At 36.9% G+C, this 19611-nt stretch overlaps 1 protein-coding gene across 1 annotated transcript in view; it reads left to right on the top strand.

Annotated features, from left to right (window-relative positions):
- LOC113233519 (ryanodine receptor) overlaps nucleotides 1-19611 on the top strand; it is a 275950-nt gene that overhangs the window by 143295 nt on the left and 113044 nt on the right. The window contains exons 34-44 of the mRNA XM_026468642.1: nucleotides 1707-1848; nucleotides 5145-5302; nucleotides 6507-6650; nucleotides 7300-7474; nucleotides 7980-8177; nucleotides 8493-8598; nucleotides 9688-9799; nucleotides 11465-11605; nucleotides 12134-12271; nucleotides 13476-13628; nucleotides 14326-14441. Of these exons, the coding sequence (XP_026324427.1) occupies nucleotides 1707-1848; nucleotides 5145-5302; nucleotides 6507-6650; nucleotides 7300-7474; nucleotides 7980-8177; nucleotides 8493-8598; nucleotides 9688-9799; nucleotides 11465-11605; nucleotides 12134-12271; nucleotides 13476-13628; nucleotides 14326-14441 (1583 nt within the window). The remainder of the gene's footprint in view (nucleotides 1-1706; nucleotides 1849-5144; nucleotides 5303-6506; nucleotides 6651-7299; nucleotides 7475-7979; nucleotides 8178-8492; nucleotides 8599-9687; nucleotides 9800-11464; nucleotides 11606-12133; nucleotides 12272-13475; nucleotides 13629-14325; nucleotides 14442-19611) is intronic.

Below are 19611 nucleotides of genomic sequence, written 5' to 3'. Positions count from 1 at the left end.
AATTATTTGACACATATTAGCAGTAGATGTAGAGCTCCTTGTGAAAGAAGGTTTTCAAGGGTAAGGGTGCTGGTGAAATTACAGGCACATGGGACATGTCAACATATGTCACAGGGTGACGGGCACGTTGGCAGCTTCTTAGATATTTGCGATTTAAAGCTCTGAGTGGCACTGCAACTATTATGGACATGCGTGTAGCTTACCGTCAGGTGCGCGACTTGTTCGTCCCGTAACTTGATATTATAAAAAAAAAGATTTTAAATTCTTGATTTAATCGTGTATAAAAACATAATATACATTAGTTTATATGATATGTAAACGACTTCAAGTATCGCCCGACAAGTCGCCGGATATCGTATGTAAATAGTTGCCATTTGTGCTTGCAAATCGCTTAATACCTGGTAGAATAGGGCGCAGCCGAATTACTTATAACGTTTGTTGCCATACACAACTTAAACACAAAGTTATGTAATCCTCTTTTAATAAGAACACCTGAGGCTACGCGGTTAATATAAACAAATGTTATTCCATCTCAAAAGACCAGCACACATATCGTTTTCGCGCTTTTCGAGTATCTCTGCTCTACGCATTCTTTCCCAAAGCTGCACATGGAAATAAAAATCATTTGACTCACAATAATGTACATGAAAGGTAAATAACTTTAAGAACCTCATTCTTAAAGTTATTTACTTTTCATTTTAATTCTTTAGAGCCTCCTCTTAATTTTATCAGGCATTTAAAAATCAATCTTAAGGTCAAATAAAGTACGTTAAATAAAAAAACAAACGACTTTTGTCAATTATAATTTCATAAACCATATCACAAGCGGCTTACTTTTTTACTTATTTTCATGTGAGTTTGTTGTCATGTAATGTTACCAAAATATGCATTCAACATTTGTTGTGTTTCATTATTTTATTTACCCGTAGAAAGAGAATTGCATGCAATCATTATAGTGTAATTAGGTCTTAAAATCTCGTATTACTTAGGCATCGGTACTCGATTTTAAGAAACCTCATTGTGCAAGAATTGCATAAATAAAACAATACTTCCATTGCGTGATTTTTAGCATTCTAAAGCAATACACAAACAAAGCATCGAAATTCCAAAATAAGGACATAAGGTCCTTTATCTCTCACCTACCAGTGACAAGGCATCCATATAACTCGATTTCCACCGGCTTGCCTAAAATTTTCCACGTATTTGAATAGATTGTAGTAAACCGCCCGTGTACACCGCCTTTTAAAAAACTTATGTTCGAAATATTCGATAATACGTAGAATGATGGACCTCTGCCAATCACAGGGCACGATCTACCATGCAAGCCGGTCCGGTCCCGGCTTCTATTACATTCATGATACCTAGGCACTCATATCAAAATACACCCACTTGCAAAAGTCCGCTGTAAAAGCAAAACCATAATATAATAAGACCTAATAATGGCGGCTGAAAACTCAAAAACCATCGGGTTGTATAGTATCTTGTGTGCTCATAAGTGTCACAAGGCGCCTTTTTAACGGAAAAAGAAGTTTTCGTTAAGGTAGATTTTTTATGTTGGACCGGCTTTACTAACGAATATTTTCACGCCTCAACACTGTCACCTACAGAATATAAATCTACAAATTCAAGACTAGACTTAAAAAAAAAGTCAGTTCTATAAATAGAACAAATGATTCACACCTTCTTGCAACGCATTAAACCTACAGGTTCTTCAAAAGTCGTCGTGGTGAGAGTGGAGACCGCTCGAAATCGCGCAAGTCGAAGACACCAGACCCGTTCAGCGACATTGAGACCTCGCCCGAAAGGGGCACTGTTCGACGACCCAACCCACAGATAAGAGTGTCCCAGGTAAAATGCTAATCCAGTACCAATTTTTGCTGAAACGCTATACAAATATTTATGGTATTAATTTGAAAGTACAGGAGGCGAAAATATACGTTTGACAGGTTTTCTTAAAGTTACCTTAGGTCTAGAAAATAAGCATTTACCAAATCGAATGAATTTAATTCAGAAATCTTTGATTCTTACTGTAATAGATGAGCCCTTCGCCATTGCACACCCTCGGATTTTTTCTCCATTTGTCGTCGGTGGAAATCACCACTGCACTGCCAACAACTGCTATTTTCGTAACATATGGGTTTTTTTCCCATTTGACGCCAGTAGAAATCACCACTGGCATAACTGAGATTTTTTAATCCCGTTTGTCACCACCTGGTAACATACGGTGTTTTCCCCATTTGTCGCTAGTGGTGACGACTGGGAATACGCGTGCGTAAATGTGAAAACAGAATTAAAATTTTTTGAGAATTAATTTGGAAGTCAAGAGTTTGGAAGAACCAGCAATAGCTGTTTGTGACGTCACACCAAAATGGCGCCGTACAAATAAGTACTAAGGCACGTTGTCCTGAAAAGAGACGGAGCATACTCAACGCTGACCATAACCATTAATATCCATGCTGTTAGCTGATATCAAAAACTAATTTGAAATTCACTTTCAGCATTTTCACTTTCGACATACGTACGTTGATTGAATAAGTATAATTTTTTTAACGAAATGGCCTAATAAAATTTGGCATCATTTTTGCATAGACATATATTCGATACGATTTTCTATTTTTAATTTAGCGGGAATGAGGTCGCAATACTGGAATTACACCCGGAAGTAAGGCCCCCAGTAAACCTTTCAAAGATTTTTGATTGAATTTCATTTCATTTGAAGTATGCCCCAGAAAAGATTATGATAAAATTTACTTCAATACCAAATATGACAAGTATTGTCTTTAGAACAATGCTTCCATGTGAACAATGCAGCCATGTTCCGCAACATGGTGGCAGTCAAAATATTTTCAGCTTTTATAAGTGTCAAACAGCTTGGGAGTGGTTTTTGTTTGTTTTGAATTTGTTGTTTTAATTATCATTTTGAGTGAGTTTTTCATCATACGGTAGCAGACCTGGAGAAGTACTTTATGTCAACATTATTTCACACCATTAGTGTAATAAAGTCACATCTGCAAAATGACAACTTTTTAGTCAATGTCGATTCTATGATTCGATGATATTCATGTGATAAAAGCATTTTTAAGTTTTAAGTAATGATCGCATGTGGCTTTGTTATACCAAGAATACATTTCGACACCTCCACTAACACTACGCTTTTATTTTTTGATAGTTTCTGTTATTTTTGTAAACAGCCATATTTATTTACTAATATTATGCTCCTCGAATTTTATTTAAAAAAACTAAAGTAACAAAAAACGAAATTCGAAAAAAAAAAACGAAAAAACCAATTTTGTGAAAAAAAAAGAAACATAAAACAATAAAACCAGAACAAGTTCAAAAATTAAGTTGTGTTCATTGGAGGTATCGATATGTTGAAGTACGGTATATACCTTAATTTTATTTCATTACTTAAAAATGTTATGCGCTGTTTCAAAAAAATAGATTGTACAGTTGAACCTGTGCCTGACTGTGACTATTAATATCCATCCATAGGGCTGGGCAAAATACGTGGTATGTTTTATTAAAATGTAAACTATAAAAACTTTCGATGTATATTCAAAATACGTAATACAAAATACTCTCACAAGATGTTTTAAAAATATCAAACAAGCTAAAACGTATTTTGTAATTGTGAAATACCAATTAAAAAATGCATTTTAGGTACTAATCGAAATACAAGTACAAAATACCTATTTCAATCACAAGTACACTACATAAAGAAATTTATTTTTACGACAAATGAGCGGTATACGGAAAAACTTAGTTAAGTTTATGTTATACTGGAATGTTTTGTTTTTAAGTGATTTAAATGTAATAAATAAATAAAAAAAAAAATAGTTAAAAAGTAATTCAAATACTGCCCAGCCATGAATATACAGAATATTAAAAAGAAACATTTTGTCAATGTTCATCAATTGGTTTTATTCCCATGTGTTTTGTTTGTTTTTGGTTTTTACTTGTTTATTTCCCAAGGCGAATCAGAGATTCAACGAGCGATATGGACACACTAGATCGAGTCGTCCGCATATGTACGACGTTCAGAACCCTGTGAGTTACTAAAATGAATGTTGTGCACTCTACTAACATCTATTTTCCTGTATAACGTGGTCAATTTATGTAAACTTATTAATGCAAAGAAACACTATGAAAAATTCCTTAAATACGGCTGGATTTGAACCAGCGCCTTCAGCATACCATGCCTAACGCTCTCCCAACTGAGCTCGTAGCGAGAGCGAGTAGCTCTATCTAGCTATCTGTAATCTATGAAAGTATTTCTTCATAATTATTATTAGTGGAATAATTTCACAAAAAAATAATTAATCAAACAATACTAGTCTACGAGTCTACTGACACCACAATGGATACAGACTTCTGCAAATTGAAAGAATAAAACTACTATAACGTTGTAATGAACACCCGCGCTCGAAGCGCGCTAAATTTTACTGCGCATGGCGCTTGGCGTCTGTCTGACCGGACTCTGAAATCTCATACTGCAAGATAGCGGAACATTTATACCATCAGGTACTTGGTAGGTTAACTTGATTAAAATCAGTGTTTTTCAGTGTACATATTTACATTGATAAATTGAAATAAAAACTCGTACTTTCTGTCCGCTGGCAACAGGTGAGCCACCACTCCAGCCCGTTGCTAATGTCTATGCCAATTAATTGCTACTCGTAAATATTTATCTTATTAAATCTAGCATTGTTCATTTGCATAGATTTTGAGGAGAGATGAACCTGTTTTACAAAAATCATCCAACCTGACATCAATTTCCTAGAAAAATAACAAGAAACACCAAATTGGGGTGTTCCAAATCCACAAAACCAAACTTAATCACAGGCATAAGTTCGTAGAAGCAAGCGCGTGCAGTCTAGAAAATGCAGCGCGAGAGTCGATATTTTTTAGAAAATGAGTTACTGACGTATATGTATGGCAAATTATTTGCAAAAACTGGGTAATTTTAACCACTATCTTACTAAACAACTTCGTTTTGATATTTATAATAGTTTCTACGATATTACTTTACCGATTACTAGTAAATATGTTGATCAAAAGTGAATAAATAATCTTTAAAGTTGACGAAAGGCAGAAAATCTGTTATCATTATTTTTGTGCACTGACGATAATTCTGTTATTTCCAGACTAACCTAGCAGTACCGACTACCATGACAACTCCGCAGCAAGAACGGAAACAAATGACGACCAGCACCTTGTCTGCATCCGCCACGGAAACTGTCGGCAATGAGATTTTTGACGCAGAATGCCTGAAGCTCATTAATGAATACTTCTACGGTGTCAGGTAATGCCCAATCATGGTTACTCTGTATATTTCTGTTCTTACTGTTGCTGGGCAGGAGCTTCTCCAAATGAAAATTAAGGTTTAACGTAAAATCAATCAGCACCATCTAGCGTGTTTAGAGGAAACTACAAAATACTCATAATGGTTTTTATATCTATGTTTTTAGTATAGCATTGCATTTAACAGATTTGTTAGAGTATTTATTGTAGCTACAGTAAGCAGGTGCTAAGGTGCAGGCGCGGTAAGTAGGTACTTACCTCATTATAACAATAATATGTGTTATAATACTGCAGTGGGTTACCATACCTCACCTTACGGCCTCCGGGACCGAACGGTTACCACGCCGCCCGGACTACGACACAGAAGTTTCGGGTTCGATTCCCGGGCCTTGAAAAATATTTGTATGGCCTACATTTATTTCTCTCGTGAGTTTGGGTGTAATTGTGGTTATCTATATGTGTGCCCAAGGGACCATGGTGTTTCCATACTGCGGAGCTATTTAAAAAAAATACCGGTTTTATATTAATTATGCTATGACAAAAAAGATATCAAGAAAAAATCATAAAAGCATAAGACTAATCAAAAAATGAATTAGTCTTTCCGCGGTAGAAACCTTATTTAAACCCATTGACTTACAAATAAATGGACGACGGGTCTAATACAAAAACCACGAAAAAAATGTCCCAAGTCAACCTATTCGAAATTTAAATTGTTATGTCATCGCAGTATCGCGCTGTCCGTAGAACAAATGAAGACTAAAGCGGAGAGTCGCGCTCTGTATACGATTTTAGCGCCTTACAAGTGCGGACACTTTTTAGCGCGGACCCGACGTCCATATAATTGTAAATCAATGTTTAAACCTTAGCGAATAACCACAAAAGTTTAAATTTATTCTTCTTCTTTTCGTATCTATGGGATGCACTGTAATGCTGGCCATCGTAGTGTAAGGATATGCGAATCGACTTAAGGCACTTGTCAATTAATGCCCAAATGAAATAAATGACACATCCGTCGTGCGAGGAGGCTCCTTTCGTGGACCCCAAACTTTATTGACTCACTATAAATTCATTTATGAGGAGTCAATAAAGCATAGACTAGAGTAAGCTCTGCAAAAGCATGATCTACATATAGAGGTTTCTCCCTTTTAAACTCCTTTCAAAATATAATACCACAAACAGTACATCTGCGCCATGATCTTTTCCAGAATCTTCCCCGGTCAAGACCCGACACATGTGTATATAGGCTGGGTGACGACGCAGTACCACCTGCACTCAAAGGACTTCAACCAGAACAAAGTGATGAAGTCGTCGGTTATTATTACTGATGACTACGATCGTGTTATTGAGAGGTACGACTTTGCGGCTTAGTTATTAAGACTGGTTTTAGAGGTAACAATGTTTTTGTGATGCACGAGCCGATAAATCGTCCACTTGATATAGAGCAAACTTTTTCATTAGGGGCCAGAAACACATAACAAATTTCACCAGGGGGTCAGAATTCAAAAAACATTTTCTTTTCAAATATTTTTAATATTATTGTGTAGTGTTATGTTATTTTGTGTGTCGATATCGACGAGGCCGCGTCATCATACAATCATTAGAAGGGACGTTGGCGGACCCGACACTGATGTAGAGTAACGCTGCAATATAGACATTTGTACTGACTGGTAGCTGTTAAGGTAGTAGGTAGTGAAGAAAAACTCTCATAGATATCTCACAGATGGCGCTACAGCAAAGAAGTCGTTAAAAACCAAAACACAGATCTGCAACCAACACATGAAAAATTTCAAGAGGTTCATTGGTTCGTTCAGTGACATAACGCCTGCCACAGTTTGCTTGGAGACGTTGGTTCGAATCCAGCCGGACCGAAGCGTTTTTTTTCTAAGTAAAAGTGTAAGATTTTTGTTAAATAATTATAACAAACTAATGCAGTAATTTCACAAAAAATAAATGAAACATCGTGCATACAATAAAACTTAGCTATTTATTTGTTTGTAGTGTAAACCGCCAGTCATGCTACATGGTACGCGCAGACGAATTATACAATGAAGTGATGGCCGAGGCAACGGCGAAAGGAGCCTCTCAGGGCATGTTTATTGGATGCTCTGTCGATACTTCTACGGGCACTGTCTCCTTTACTTGCGAGGGAAAGGACACTAGCATTAAGTTTAAGGTATTGTTACTCATCTTTGCACTATGTACAATCGACGCCCTCTGGCTGAGTTGAGACGGGCATTCTTAAAAGCATTGAATAGAAAAATGCTAAGGAGTTCCAGCTTTTTGAATGAAAGCATTTATGTAATATAATTTAAAATCAAATTGGCTTAAACACTCTCTTAGAACGTCGTACACGAGTGTCGCAATTAGAAAGCCATTCCAAAATTAACTTTACTGTTCACATATTAAAGGTTAAGTTTGTTTAACACCCTTCTTCACACTAATCTACTCAGAACCAAATAGACGATTGGGGAGTTAGGTATCTTAGGGCATCGACTGTACAGTATACGTCAAAATTGTCTGAACATTAAAAAATACCTGAGCTTTTGAGAAAATTATACATAATTTTGGCAGCAGTAAAGCTTCTTGTAACCGAGTTTGACCAGGGAAGTACTGAGTTCTGATTTTAAATTCTCGAGGTGAAAGCCCTAGTACATATTAAATCAAGTGTGTTATTTCAGATGGAACCGGAAACAAAATTATTCCCCGCAATCTTCGTGGAAGCAACTTCTAAAGAAATCCTGCAGATCGAACTAGGCCGTTCGGCGACCAGTCTACCTTTGAGCGCCGCAGTGCTTCCGACTAGCGACAAACATGTGATACCACAGTTCCCGCCTAGATTAAAAATCCAATGCTTGAAACCGCATCAATGGGCTCGAGTACGTATAACTTCCTGAAACCCTTGCAAATTAAATATAATCTCAGTACAGCGTATTAAAAAAAACCGACCTTAAAAGTTGGTGGAGTTACATATATTTGCCAACTTTTATTGAAATCGGTTACTGAAAAGTGCGCCAAACCGGATTCATCCCCTAGTTTGCTACCTTTTTCCCTAGTGCGTGGCTTTCATAAAAGGTAATGATGAGTCTTAAAGTAGTTCTGTTAATTATTATGGGTGTACATACCCACTTCATGAAATTCTAGACGTTCTGATCGTGAACATCCTTGTCAAATTAATTCATTAATATTTTCAGGTGCCAAATCTGTCGCTTCAAGTGCACGCTCTGAAATTGTCCGACATCCGCGGTTGGTCCATGTTGTGTGAAGACGCCATCTCCATGCTAGCTTTGCATATACCGGGTACGTTATTTGCATCTGTCAATATTTTATATAATAAAATTCGCCATTATTTGATATGCAAAAGAAACATAAACTAATAACAAGCAATAATAGGAAATAACATAATTATATAATAAAAAAAATTAAAACCAAATAGAAATCGCTGTTTTTGTGTTCAGATTACCTATATTTCATAATATATTCTTATATTATGAAATATAATTGTTAGTCTCATATTTTTGTTTAATTAATCAACCGATGCTATAAAAAAGTACACGATGGTAAAATTTAATTTTTCAATGTCCTATCTATTGTCGTTATTACATTGTTTATACTTTTTTTTAATGTTCTTATCGTATCGATGGCATACACTAAAATGCTTGCCATCGTGGTAAAAGGATTTGCCTATCGGGATAACGTTCTCGCCGATTGTTGCTCATGATCATCGAGTATATAACCAGAAACAAAGACGAAATGACATTTAATTTGTTTGGAAACTATTCTGCCAAATCATTACGGTGACAACTGCGCTCCGATTGGACAGCCCGAATTCGAAACATTTCACGGGTGTCGACAATTAATGAAAATTACGTATTTAATATTTCATTACCGATGAAATTTGATTCCGTTTGTTTTGTAATTAGATGTTTTGCTGTTTTTCCCAACACCACCGAATGGAGCTGCCATTGTTAGAGGTATTATCTTTATTACAATAAATACAGAATGTTTTTGGAATATACGGAGATGTACACACAAGTTAGTTGTTGGCGCGGTATTATTTCAGCTTTCTAATTTGTGATTTCAGCGCAAACGAGAATTGATATTTATAAGTGATATCAGGCCCATTTGCCTGATGAGTTGCCAGGGATGGATGGTCCTTATTTCGTCTTTATTTCTGGTTATATACCCGATACTCAGCGTGCACCAGACATACAGAAAGGGAATTGGTACGCCGTGGGGGGAGACTCCTTTCATGCACCCCAAAAAATTTGTCATCCGTAAAAAATGTAAGCTTGAACTTTAGGGAATAGTACTAATCCGGGAATCGATCACATCTTAAGCAATACCTTAACACAAAGTATTAAATTAGTATAATTGATTTCTTTTCAGAGGAAGACCGTTGCATAGACATTTTGGAGTTGATAGAAATGGACAAACTTCTGAGTTTCCATTCTCACACGCTCACTTTGTATGCGGCGTTGTGCTACCAGAGTAACTACAGGTAATAGAATAAATAATAATTATTATTTGATAATTATCCATGCTAATTTATAGTTTTGGGTCTTGAATTTTTGACTAAATATAACAAACAATGGGAAAAGTAAATAAACACGAAGAAAAATCTTCTTCTTTTAAATGTTATGGCCCCATCGAAGTAATCGATGATTTCGCTAATGTCAACTTGAGGAACACACGCGTTTTACTCAAAAATTGACCTGTGAATTTCGACAGAATTCACTGAGAGGAGAATCTACAAATTTACAAGGACAGAGAACCGTAAACGATTTGGTTTCAAACTTTTTAAGATTGACACTTGAGACGTTTGGATACAAACACATTGCTAGCAATAACATTTTAGAGAAAATTTTACCGGTCTTAATTACAATTTATTTAACTGCCACCGTGGCCGAACGGTTACCATGCCGGACTGCCACGCAGAGATCCCTAGGTTCGACTCCCGGGCCGGGAGAAATAGTTGTATGGCCTACATTTATTTCTCTCGGTAATTTGTGGTTGTCTATGTGTGCATCCATGGCACCCGCGACACAGAGTTTCCCTAGTGCGAGGCAATTTAAAAAAAATATGTTTGTAATTGCGTACTTACGGCCTTTGTAACAACAATTCTATAATGTTCCAAACGTTTGTGATTGCTGTTCCGGGGAAGTGACAAAAAGGAAAATTAAACTAAGTTATTCATATTTACACAATTTCCATTAAATATTTATGCGAGCGGCGAGAGCGTAGAAACTCAAAAAAATAAACCATAACCGCTCTGGGGCTGTATGATGTACTCGTAAAGGTGTGATGAAATAGTACATTGTAATCTCCCGAATGTTTATGATAGCTGTTCCGCCTGTGTTACTTACAGTGTTTTTATGTCACTTCGTCGTTAACGTCACGAGGAAGTAAAAAAAGGAAAATTAGACTTAAAAACGCTATAGTTTATTCTTATTATCATTATCATATCAACTGCCTCCGTGGTCGAATGGTTACCATGTTGGACTGCCACGCAGACGTCTCTGGTTCGATTCCCGGGCCGGGAGAAATATTTGTGTGACCTACATTTATTTCTCTCGTGACTTTGTGTGTAATTTGTGGTTGTCTATGTGTGTGTCTATAGCACCCGTGACACAGGAGTTTCCCTAGTGCGGGGCTATGTTAAGTGTGTGCGTTATTATAATTATTACAATATTATATTTTCACACAATTTCGAGTGTCTCTGAAAAAAACATGTACAAAGAATAATAATTTATTTTTAAGTAACATACTTACCTTTTCTCTTAGACTGAAATAAAAAATCTTTTAAATTTGTGTGCCATGGAATCTACAAGTGTGTACTTTTTACAAGTTGTAAATCATATAATGCCGACTGTATTTACACTACGTTTAGCAAATAAAAAGGAGTGGTCTCTTTGGGGTCGTGGGGCGAATTTAGCGCGTGGCGGTGGCAGTGATGGAGTCGGGGCAGTTTGTTTGCGCTCCTAGCAGACAGTGGGAGCGCAAAATAAGATTACCACCCTAAGCCCGTATGATAAAAGTACCGCCCACTTGTACTGCACATTTTACTACTACCTACAAGCAAGAGTAATTAAAAATATTTTAGACGCTTGCTAGTAACAACTGTACAAATCTCGGTGTTACTAAACACTATTTTCTCTGTTTTCAGGGCTGCCCATGCACTATGCCAACACGTAGACCAGAAACAACTTCTTTACGCGATCCAATCGCAGTACATGTCGGGCCCTCTGCGGCAGGGCTTTTACGATCTACTCATAGCCTTGCATCTAGAGTCTCATGCCACTACAATGTAAGTTGTAATCTGATGTTCTTATTTCGTACATTGAATGCTTCAATTAATTTATAATATTAATACATTGTCTGTTAAGGACGGTAAATAAGAAATTACTAACGAGGACATTAGAAGCCCGAAGCCAAAGGCTAAGGGCTTTAACAATTCGAGTTTCGTATTTTTTACCATCCGTGATACGTTAAATACAATGTATATGGTTCATAACACAACAATTATATATTATATTCTTAGGACGGGGTTATGAGTATGTCGTTATTTGTTTATTTATAAGAGGAAACGCTAGGAACACCAAATAAAGTCTTATAAGGGTTGTGAAGTAGACATCTCTTTAAAATCGTTAAATTAACTTGTTTATCTGTTTTATCGATTGAGAGACTATAGTGCTAAACTTTTTAACCCGGTGTGTGTCTAGTGAACAAGTCAAGATTTTCCGTTGTTCACTCTTTTGAAAATGATAACGCAGAAATTTTTATTGCAATAGTTTACGTGTAAGGAAGTCTCCTGCGATGTATTTTTTTTTCACAGGGAAGTCTGTAAGAATGAGTTCGTGATACCTCTGGGGCCAGAGCTGAAAGCATTATACGAAGATCCTGAGATGTGCCACAGCCTGCGATCATTACAGACCGAGAGTGTTCGCCCGCAAATGAAGATGACGGACATCGCGTAAGTTTGAAATGGTTCTATCTATTCTGGTCGTGGTTTAAAGATGGAACTTCAGAGAATCAATAACTAATTGTGGAGTCATTGATTTGCAAAAATGACAATAATGAATTCGACTGTGAACTGGCAATCGGTACTATCTCAATTATGACAACTTTACAGGATGAAGAAAAAAATTGTTTGCGTCATTTAAATACATCTATTCATGCGTAATAAAAATATATAAAAACTACGTATTTTTATTTAATAAACCAGATGCTATGTAAATGATTTTTTCTTCATCCTGTAAAGTTGTCAAAATTGAGATATTACCGGTTGCCAGTTCACAATCGATTATGTAATAACCTAGTTGGGAGAACACTTGCAGTCTGTATATATGTCGGTAAGTTCGATCCCACCGATAACCCTGCGATGCTGAGGCTTTTCAAATGATGTGCAGCCAAGTTTCCTAACGATTATACTCCGTCCAACCATTCATTTAACTTTTGACAGCTCGAATTCTATTCAACTAGTGATGTCCTAATGCGTTTCTGATTCGATTTTTTAAATAATCGTGAATGTGAGCGGATTGTGACATCTGTATATGTATATATACGATTTTTTTCTAATTATTCGATCTTTGTATTAGTAATTGTAAAAAATTGTATATTTCGATATAATTACAATCGCCATAAATTACAGAACATTAATGTAGGTATTCGTTATTACTGTATTTTCTATCAAACTTCGTTCAATAATAAAAGTCACACACGTATTGCAAGGTTTCCATTGAGTTTTGTCTCTTGTCTAATTTCCTCATATAAACAATCAGGCGAGGAGTTGCCCAGAAAAATAGTATCATGGTGGACACACGCGTGTCGCTTACCACCAGGTGCAAACTTGTTAGGCTCGTCACTTAGTATTATAAAAAAATACTGTTATGATGACACTTTATAATTATACCTGTTTATATTTGTATATTTGATATATTTGGCAAATAATCACCATATGTAGATGGTATGTATGATAAAGTACTTACCTTATTTGCCTATTCGACAAAAACAGCAAATACCAAATGCGTTACCACATGCTTGTCGGTTTTTCGATGCCATTAAAGACGTCATTAAATTCGCAAGTAATCTGCCCACACTATGGTCATACTCATTATTTTAACTCCTTATTTTGCTGCATGTGTAGACAATGAGTTTTCTCTCATTGATTTTCGCAGTGACAGCATATCAGAAATCAGCAATCTGTATTCTCCGTACTTCCCCCTGGAGGTAGTTCGGGAATTCGTAATGCAAGCGCTTGCAGAAGCCGTTGAGACTAACCAGGTGCACAACAGGGATCCTGTGGGTGGTAGCAATGAGAACCTTTTCCTGTAAGTATTTTTCTAGCTTCGTACATTTGTCACCACCGGTTTTATCTTAGGGTGTAACCGTACCGAAGCGGAATCGGCTTGAATCGGTTAAGAAAAGCTTTATTTCTATGCAATAAGAGCGACAAAAACGCACAATGTCATTTTTCATGGCCCAGATGCGGTGACTTCTTTAATTGTATTCCAAGAAGGCTAATTGAAATACTAAAATGACCACATATGTATTTGAAAAATCACACACGTATTTTTATTTTTTATTTGATTTTAATTTAAAACAAAATTAATTGCCTTGTGTAATGAAACTGATATTACTTGATTTATTTTGAAATTACTCAACTCCATTATAATACCGTCACTTACTTCGACAATCGAAAAGTCGACTAAGAGAAAAGCTGTGCCACACAGGCTGACTCCTTAATGCGTACGCGTTCCGTCGCCGCACTCTGTTTCAATAAGAAATAGAAATAGAAAATCATTTATTCGACAAAGGCAAAAATACATAAAAGAAAAGATAAACATGAAAAAAAAAGGGAAAAACAGAGAAAAAAATTAGGCTTGATAAAAAATAATCATTGTACGCTACTCTGCATACCCCACCGAATACGTCACCACCTTACTATATGGTTTTCAATTGGCAACTGTTAAAGTTTGCAAAAACTAAAGTCATAATATTTTTTTTAATAAAATGCCTATTTTACAGACCTCTCATCAAGTTGGTAGACAGGTTGCTGTTGGTCGGCATGATGAGGGACGAAGACGTGGAGAAGCTACTGATCATGGTCAACCCTGAGACCTGGGATCCTACTTTCGATAAAGGTATATTCACTTTACAGAAATGAAGTTGGTTGGCAAATTAGCTTTTGGATCTTTGTCATATTGGGTATATTTAAAAGAATATTTCTTCTGCTGCTTTCAGCAGTGATAGCCTAATCGGAAGAACGTTTGCCTTCTTCTTAAGCTTTTTTTTATAATACCATGTGACGGAACGAACAAATCATGCACCTGATGGTAAGCGACACGCATATCCATAACAGTTTCAGTGCCACTCAAAACTGTCAATCGCAAAGATCTGAGGGGCACTCACCCTGAGACATATGCTGACAAGTCCCATATGCCTGTAATTTCACCAGCACCCTTACCCTTCAAAACCTTTCACAAGGAGCTCTACCTCTACTGCTAATATATGTGTCAAATAATGTGTGAAAATCGTGAGAGGTTAGGTCAGTGTTAATTATGAAGATAATTATGAACAATCAGGTACACAGTATATTGCTTATATTTACAGTACAGTTACAATACCACTCAGTGCTTTTTAACATACATATCTTAGAGGCACTGCTCGTCACCCTGAGACATAACAAGTCTTATCTGCCTGTAATTTCACCAGTACCCTTGCCCTTCTTAACCGGAAACCGGAACGCAATAATGGTCACATTACTGCTTTGCGGCTGAAATAAGTAAGGTGGCAGTACTTCCCTGGACGAACTCTTTCACATGGAGCTCTACTGCTACTAGCTTGTATTCATCATCATCATCATCATCATGTCAGCCGGAAGTCGTCCACAGCTGAATATAGGCCACCCCCAAAGATTTCCAGACCAGCCGGTCGGACGCAACGTGCATCCCTCGGTTACCCGCTGCCCTTACCGGGTCATCCGTCCATCTAGTAGGGGGCCGTCCCACTGAACGACTTCCGGTTCGTGGTCTCCATTCAAGAACCTTTTTGCCCCAACGGCCGTCGGTTCTACGAGCTAAGTGCCCTGCCCACTGCCACTTCAACTTGCTTATCCTTCGAGCTTTGTCGGTGACTTTCGTTCTTCTACGGATCTCCTCATTTCTAATTCGATCACGTAAAGAAATGCCGAGCTAGCTTGTATTACTGCAGATTAATTTATTAATAATTACTTTTTATTGTAATAGATACCAAGTGACGCCGTCCTGACATTACTTGCTTCAAAGGTGAAGGAAAACGTAACAAAACCTTTTAAGTTTAAACACTTTAAGTAGCAGTAGAACTCCTTGTAAGAGTTCGTCCAGGAAAGTATTGCCTCCTTCCCTATTTCTGCCGCCAAGCAGTAATCTATGATCAAATCATATCAAATCTTTATTTCATAGGTAAGCATTGTTACACTTGAAATCGTCACATTGGTTAAACCCTACCGCTCATTCGTAAGGCAGATTCCCTTGAGAAGAATGAGCAAGAATCTCTAGGGGTTGCTCTTTGTAAATAACATTTGTACGCATTCAACATTTACAATATATTTTTTGTTTTGCTCTCAAACATCAGAGATCGAGACTACCTCCAAGAGCTAAACAGGTTAATACATGTTAAAAAAACTGAAGATCTCTGGGGCATATCAACTAAAGTTATAGACTCAGTTATTAATCTCATTTCCCCACAGTTAGCGGTAGCTTTCAATAGGTGCGTTGACGAAGGTGTTTTTCCCGATTTAATGAAATACAGCAAGGTTATTCCCTTATTCAAAAGCGGTAGGAAAGTTGATCCTAGCAACTATAGGCCCATTTCAATTTTACCAGCTTTAAGTAAAATATTCGAAAAGGTTATGCTAACTCAATTACTGTCCTATTTCGGTAGGAATCATATTTTTCATAGTGAACAATACGGGTTTACTAGTGGTAGATCGACTAGCGATGCGGGGGTAGCGTTACTAAAACACATCTTTGATGCTTGGGAAAGGTCCCAGAACGCTATTGGTGTTTTCTGTGACCTCTCAAAGGCATTTGATTGCGTTGATCATAATACTCTTATTAGTAGGCTGGAACATTACGGTGTAAATGGCAAGGCGTCGAAACTTGTCTCGTCATATCTCAACGGTAGAATTCAGAAAGTAGGCATAAATGGAGCGACTTCTTTGGGTTCTCCAGTAAAAATGGGTGTTCCGCAGGGCTCAATACTTGGACCTTTCTTATTTCTGATTTATATTAATGATCTGCCATTCTTTGTTAAGGACCATTGCGAAATAGTGTTGTTTGCTGATGACACATCCTTGATTTTTAAAACTGACAGACATGACATTAACTATGACCGTAATAATGATACCCTCTCTAAAGTAGTTTATTGGTTTAATGCTAACAATTTGTTGCTTAATGCCAAGAAGACAAAATGTGTTAAATTTGAATTACCTAACGTAAAATCGACTAGTCCAAGCATAGAAATAAACGGAGAAAAGTTAGACCTTGTTAATAAAGCAGTCTTCTTGGGAGTGACCTTAGATAGTAAACTTCAGTGGTTTCCACATATATCGTCCCTGGCCAGCAGATTAAGCTCCGCTGCATACGCAGTCCGCAGAATACGTGAGCTTACCGATGTTAGTACTGCTAGACTAGTTTACTTTAGTTACTTCCATAGTATAATGTCCTACGGGATTCTCATGTGGGGTAAAGCGGCAGATATTCAAACCATATTTGTATTGCAAAAACGAGCGATTCGTTCTGTGTACCGTCTAGGCTCTCGGGTATCTCTCAGAGAAAAGTTTAAGGAGACTGGTATCATGACTGTGGCATCACAGTACATTTACTCAAATATTTTATATGCCCGTAAAAATATACATAATTTCAATAAGAAAGAAGATATCCATAATATTAACCTTAGAGCTAAGTCCAAACTCATGGTACCACGATTTCGTTTAACCAAGGTAAACAACTCTTTAATGGGGAACTGTATACGTTTTTACAATAAGATTCCGGAGCATATATTAAGTTTATCATTTCCTAAGTTTAAAAACTACATTAAAAATATTTTGATCGAAAAATCATATTACAAAATTGAAGACTACGTGTTAGATAAAGATGTATGGAAGACGACATGGCTCCTGAATCCACACAAATTTGATTCAAAATGTATTCCATAGCATTTAAGTTTATTAGAAAAGAGCAATCCCTAGAGTTTCTTGCTCGTTCTTCTCAGGGAGGTCAGCGTAGTGAACGAGCAGTACCTTAAATGTGACGTTTTCAAGTGTAAATTTATTTTACCTATGGAATAAATCATCTTTGACTTTGACTTTGACTTTGGTTACTACCACGGATTTTTGTCATCCAAGTACGCAGAAGTTGTATAATAACATTTAGTATATAGTTTTTATTTCACTATAGTTTTAAACCTCGTGAATGGCAAATTTTGTATATCAAACGAAATCTAGTTTTAGAAGCGTATACATTGCCCCTTAAATGAATTTCTGACTTTGTGAAGAAGACTATCAAGAACAGCTAGTTTATTTTTATTCCTCGTATTAGTGTTATATCTGTCACTATTTTTCATAAAGAGATTACTATTGCTCTTAACATAAATTACATTTTCATAGATGTACTGTGACGCTAGTGTAAGAATATTAATTTCCTTAAACATATTCCTTAACTGCCTCTGTGGCCGAACGGTTACCATGCCGGACTGCCACGCAGGGGTCCCAGGTTCGATTCCCGGGCCGGGAGAAATATTTGTATGGCCTACATTTATTTCTCTCGTGAGTTTGGGTGTAATTTGTGGTTGTCTATGTGTGTCCATGGCACCCGCGACACAGGGTTTCCCTAGTGCGGGGCTATGTTGAGTGTGTGCGTTATTATAAAAAAAAAAAAAAAAAAATATTATGAACATTATAGCCTTCCGGTTTTGAAGGGTAAGTATGGGTGCTGGTGAAATTATAAACACATGGGACTTGTCAACTTATGTCTCAAGGTGACGAAAGGAGTGGCAATGCCCCTCAGACCTTTGCTATTTAAAACTTTGAGCGGCACTGCAATTGTTATGGACAGGCGTGTCGCTTATCACCAGGCGTACGACTTGTTCGTCCCGTCACTTGATATAATAAAAATTAAAACATTTAAAGTCAAACATCGTGACACTCATTAAGTTAAAAACATTTTTATGCCTTAACAGGAGAATTATGAAATTTGACATAATACATACTTTAATAATTTTAATAATTATAACGCAGCACACTCATAGCCCCGCACTAGGGAAACCCTGAGTCGCGGGTGCCATGGACACACACACCGACAACCACAAACTACACCCAAACTCGCGAGAGAAATAAATGTAGGTCTTACACATGTTTCTCCCGGCCTGGGAATGAACCCAGAACCTCTGCGTGGCAGTCTAGCATGGTAACGCTTGGCCACAGCAGGAAGCCCACTTTGCTTCATGTATTTCGTATTAGTTTTATGACTATCGTGTCATAAAAGCAATTTTGACGCATAATCATATCTAACTTGATTATGCCAAGGGTATACATATTCATTATAGCAACATGAAGTGTATCTTGCTCTGTACAGCGCCATATTCTCGTGAGAATCCTATTCTGAAGCTATCTTAAAACAATAATAATTTGCTTCATCGATTTTCGTCTGGTATTTTTTATGAAATAATTATATTATTTAGTGAGCATCTTAGAATAATAACGCATAGAAACCTAGTCCGCACACGCTAAGTGAGGCAAATTGAAGCGCGCCAAAAGAGCCTACACGAGCGGGCGGGCCTTCAGTGCTCAAGGTCAACTTGCATCGCGAACAGATCAAGAATTTTAGCTACAAATGACGAAATGTGCGGTAAATGAGTGTAAAAATACGTCAGACAAACATAAAATAGATACTAACATCACATTCCACAAGGAAGTAACGCGTTTGAATTTGTATTTTTATATAAATATTCACTAAAACCTAAAATTAACCTACTACTAAAACTAGCCTACATGAATTTGATTTTTGCCTCACTTGTGACAGTTCGTTTGATATGAAACTATCATTCTATGCGTTATTATTCTAAGGTGAGCATTGACTTTATAGCCATCAGCTTAAATGGTTCATAGTATTTTATGCAATCGTTGCATAATGAGGGCTCTTAAAGTCGAGTACCGTGTTTAAGTAATAGATATGAGATTTTATTACCTAATTATGTAACGATTGCATACAATACCTTTTCTTGGAGTAAATAAAATTATGAAACAGCACCAATACTTAATATATATTTTGT

The sequence above is a fragment of the Hyposmocoma kahamanoa genome, unplaced genomic scaffold (assembly GCF_003589595.1).
Source record: "Hyposmocoma kahamanoa isolate Upper Pololo Valley unplaced genomic scaffold, ASM358959v1 79, whole genome shotgun sequence".
In the NCBI taxonomy this organism is placed as follows: Eukaryota; Metazoa; Arthropoda; class Insecta; order Lepidoptera; family Cosmopterigidae; genus Hyposmocoma; species Hyposmocoma kahamanoa.
The sequence above is the reverse complement of the archived record's forward strand: the minus strand, read 5'-3'. Positions and strand labels throughout refer to the sequence as shown.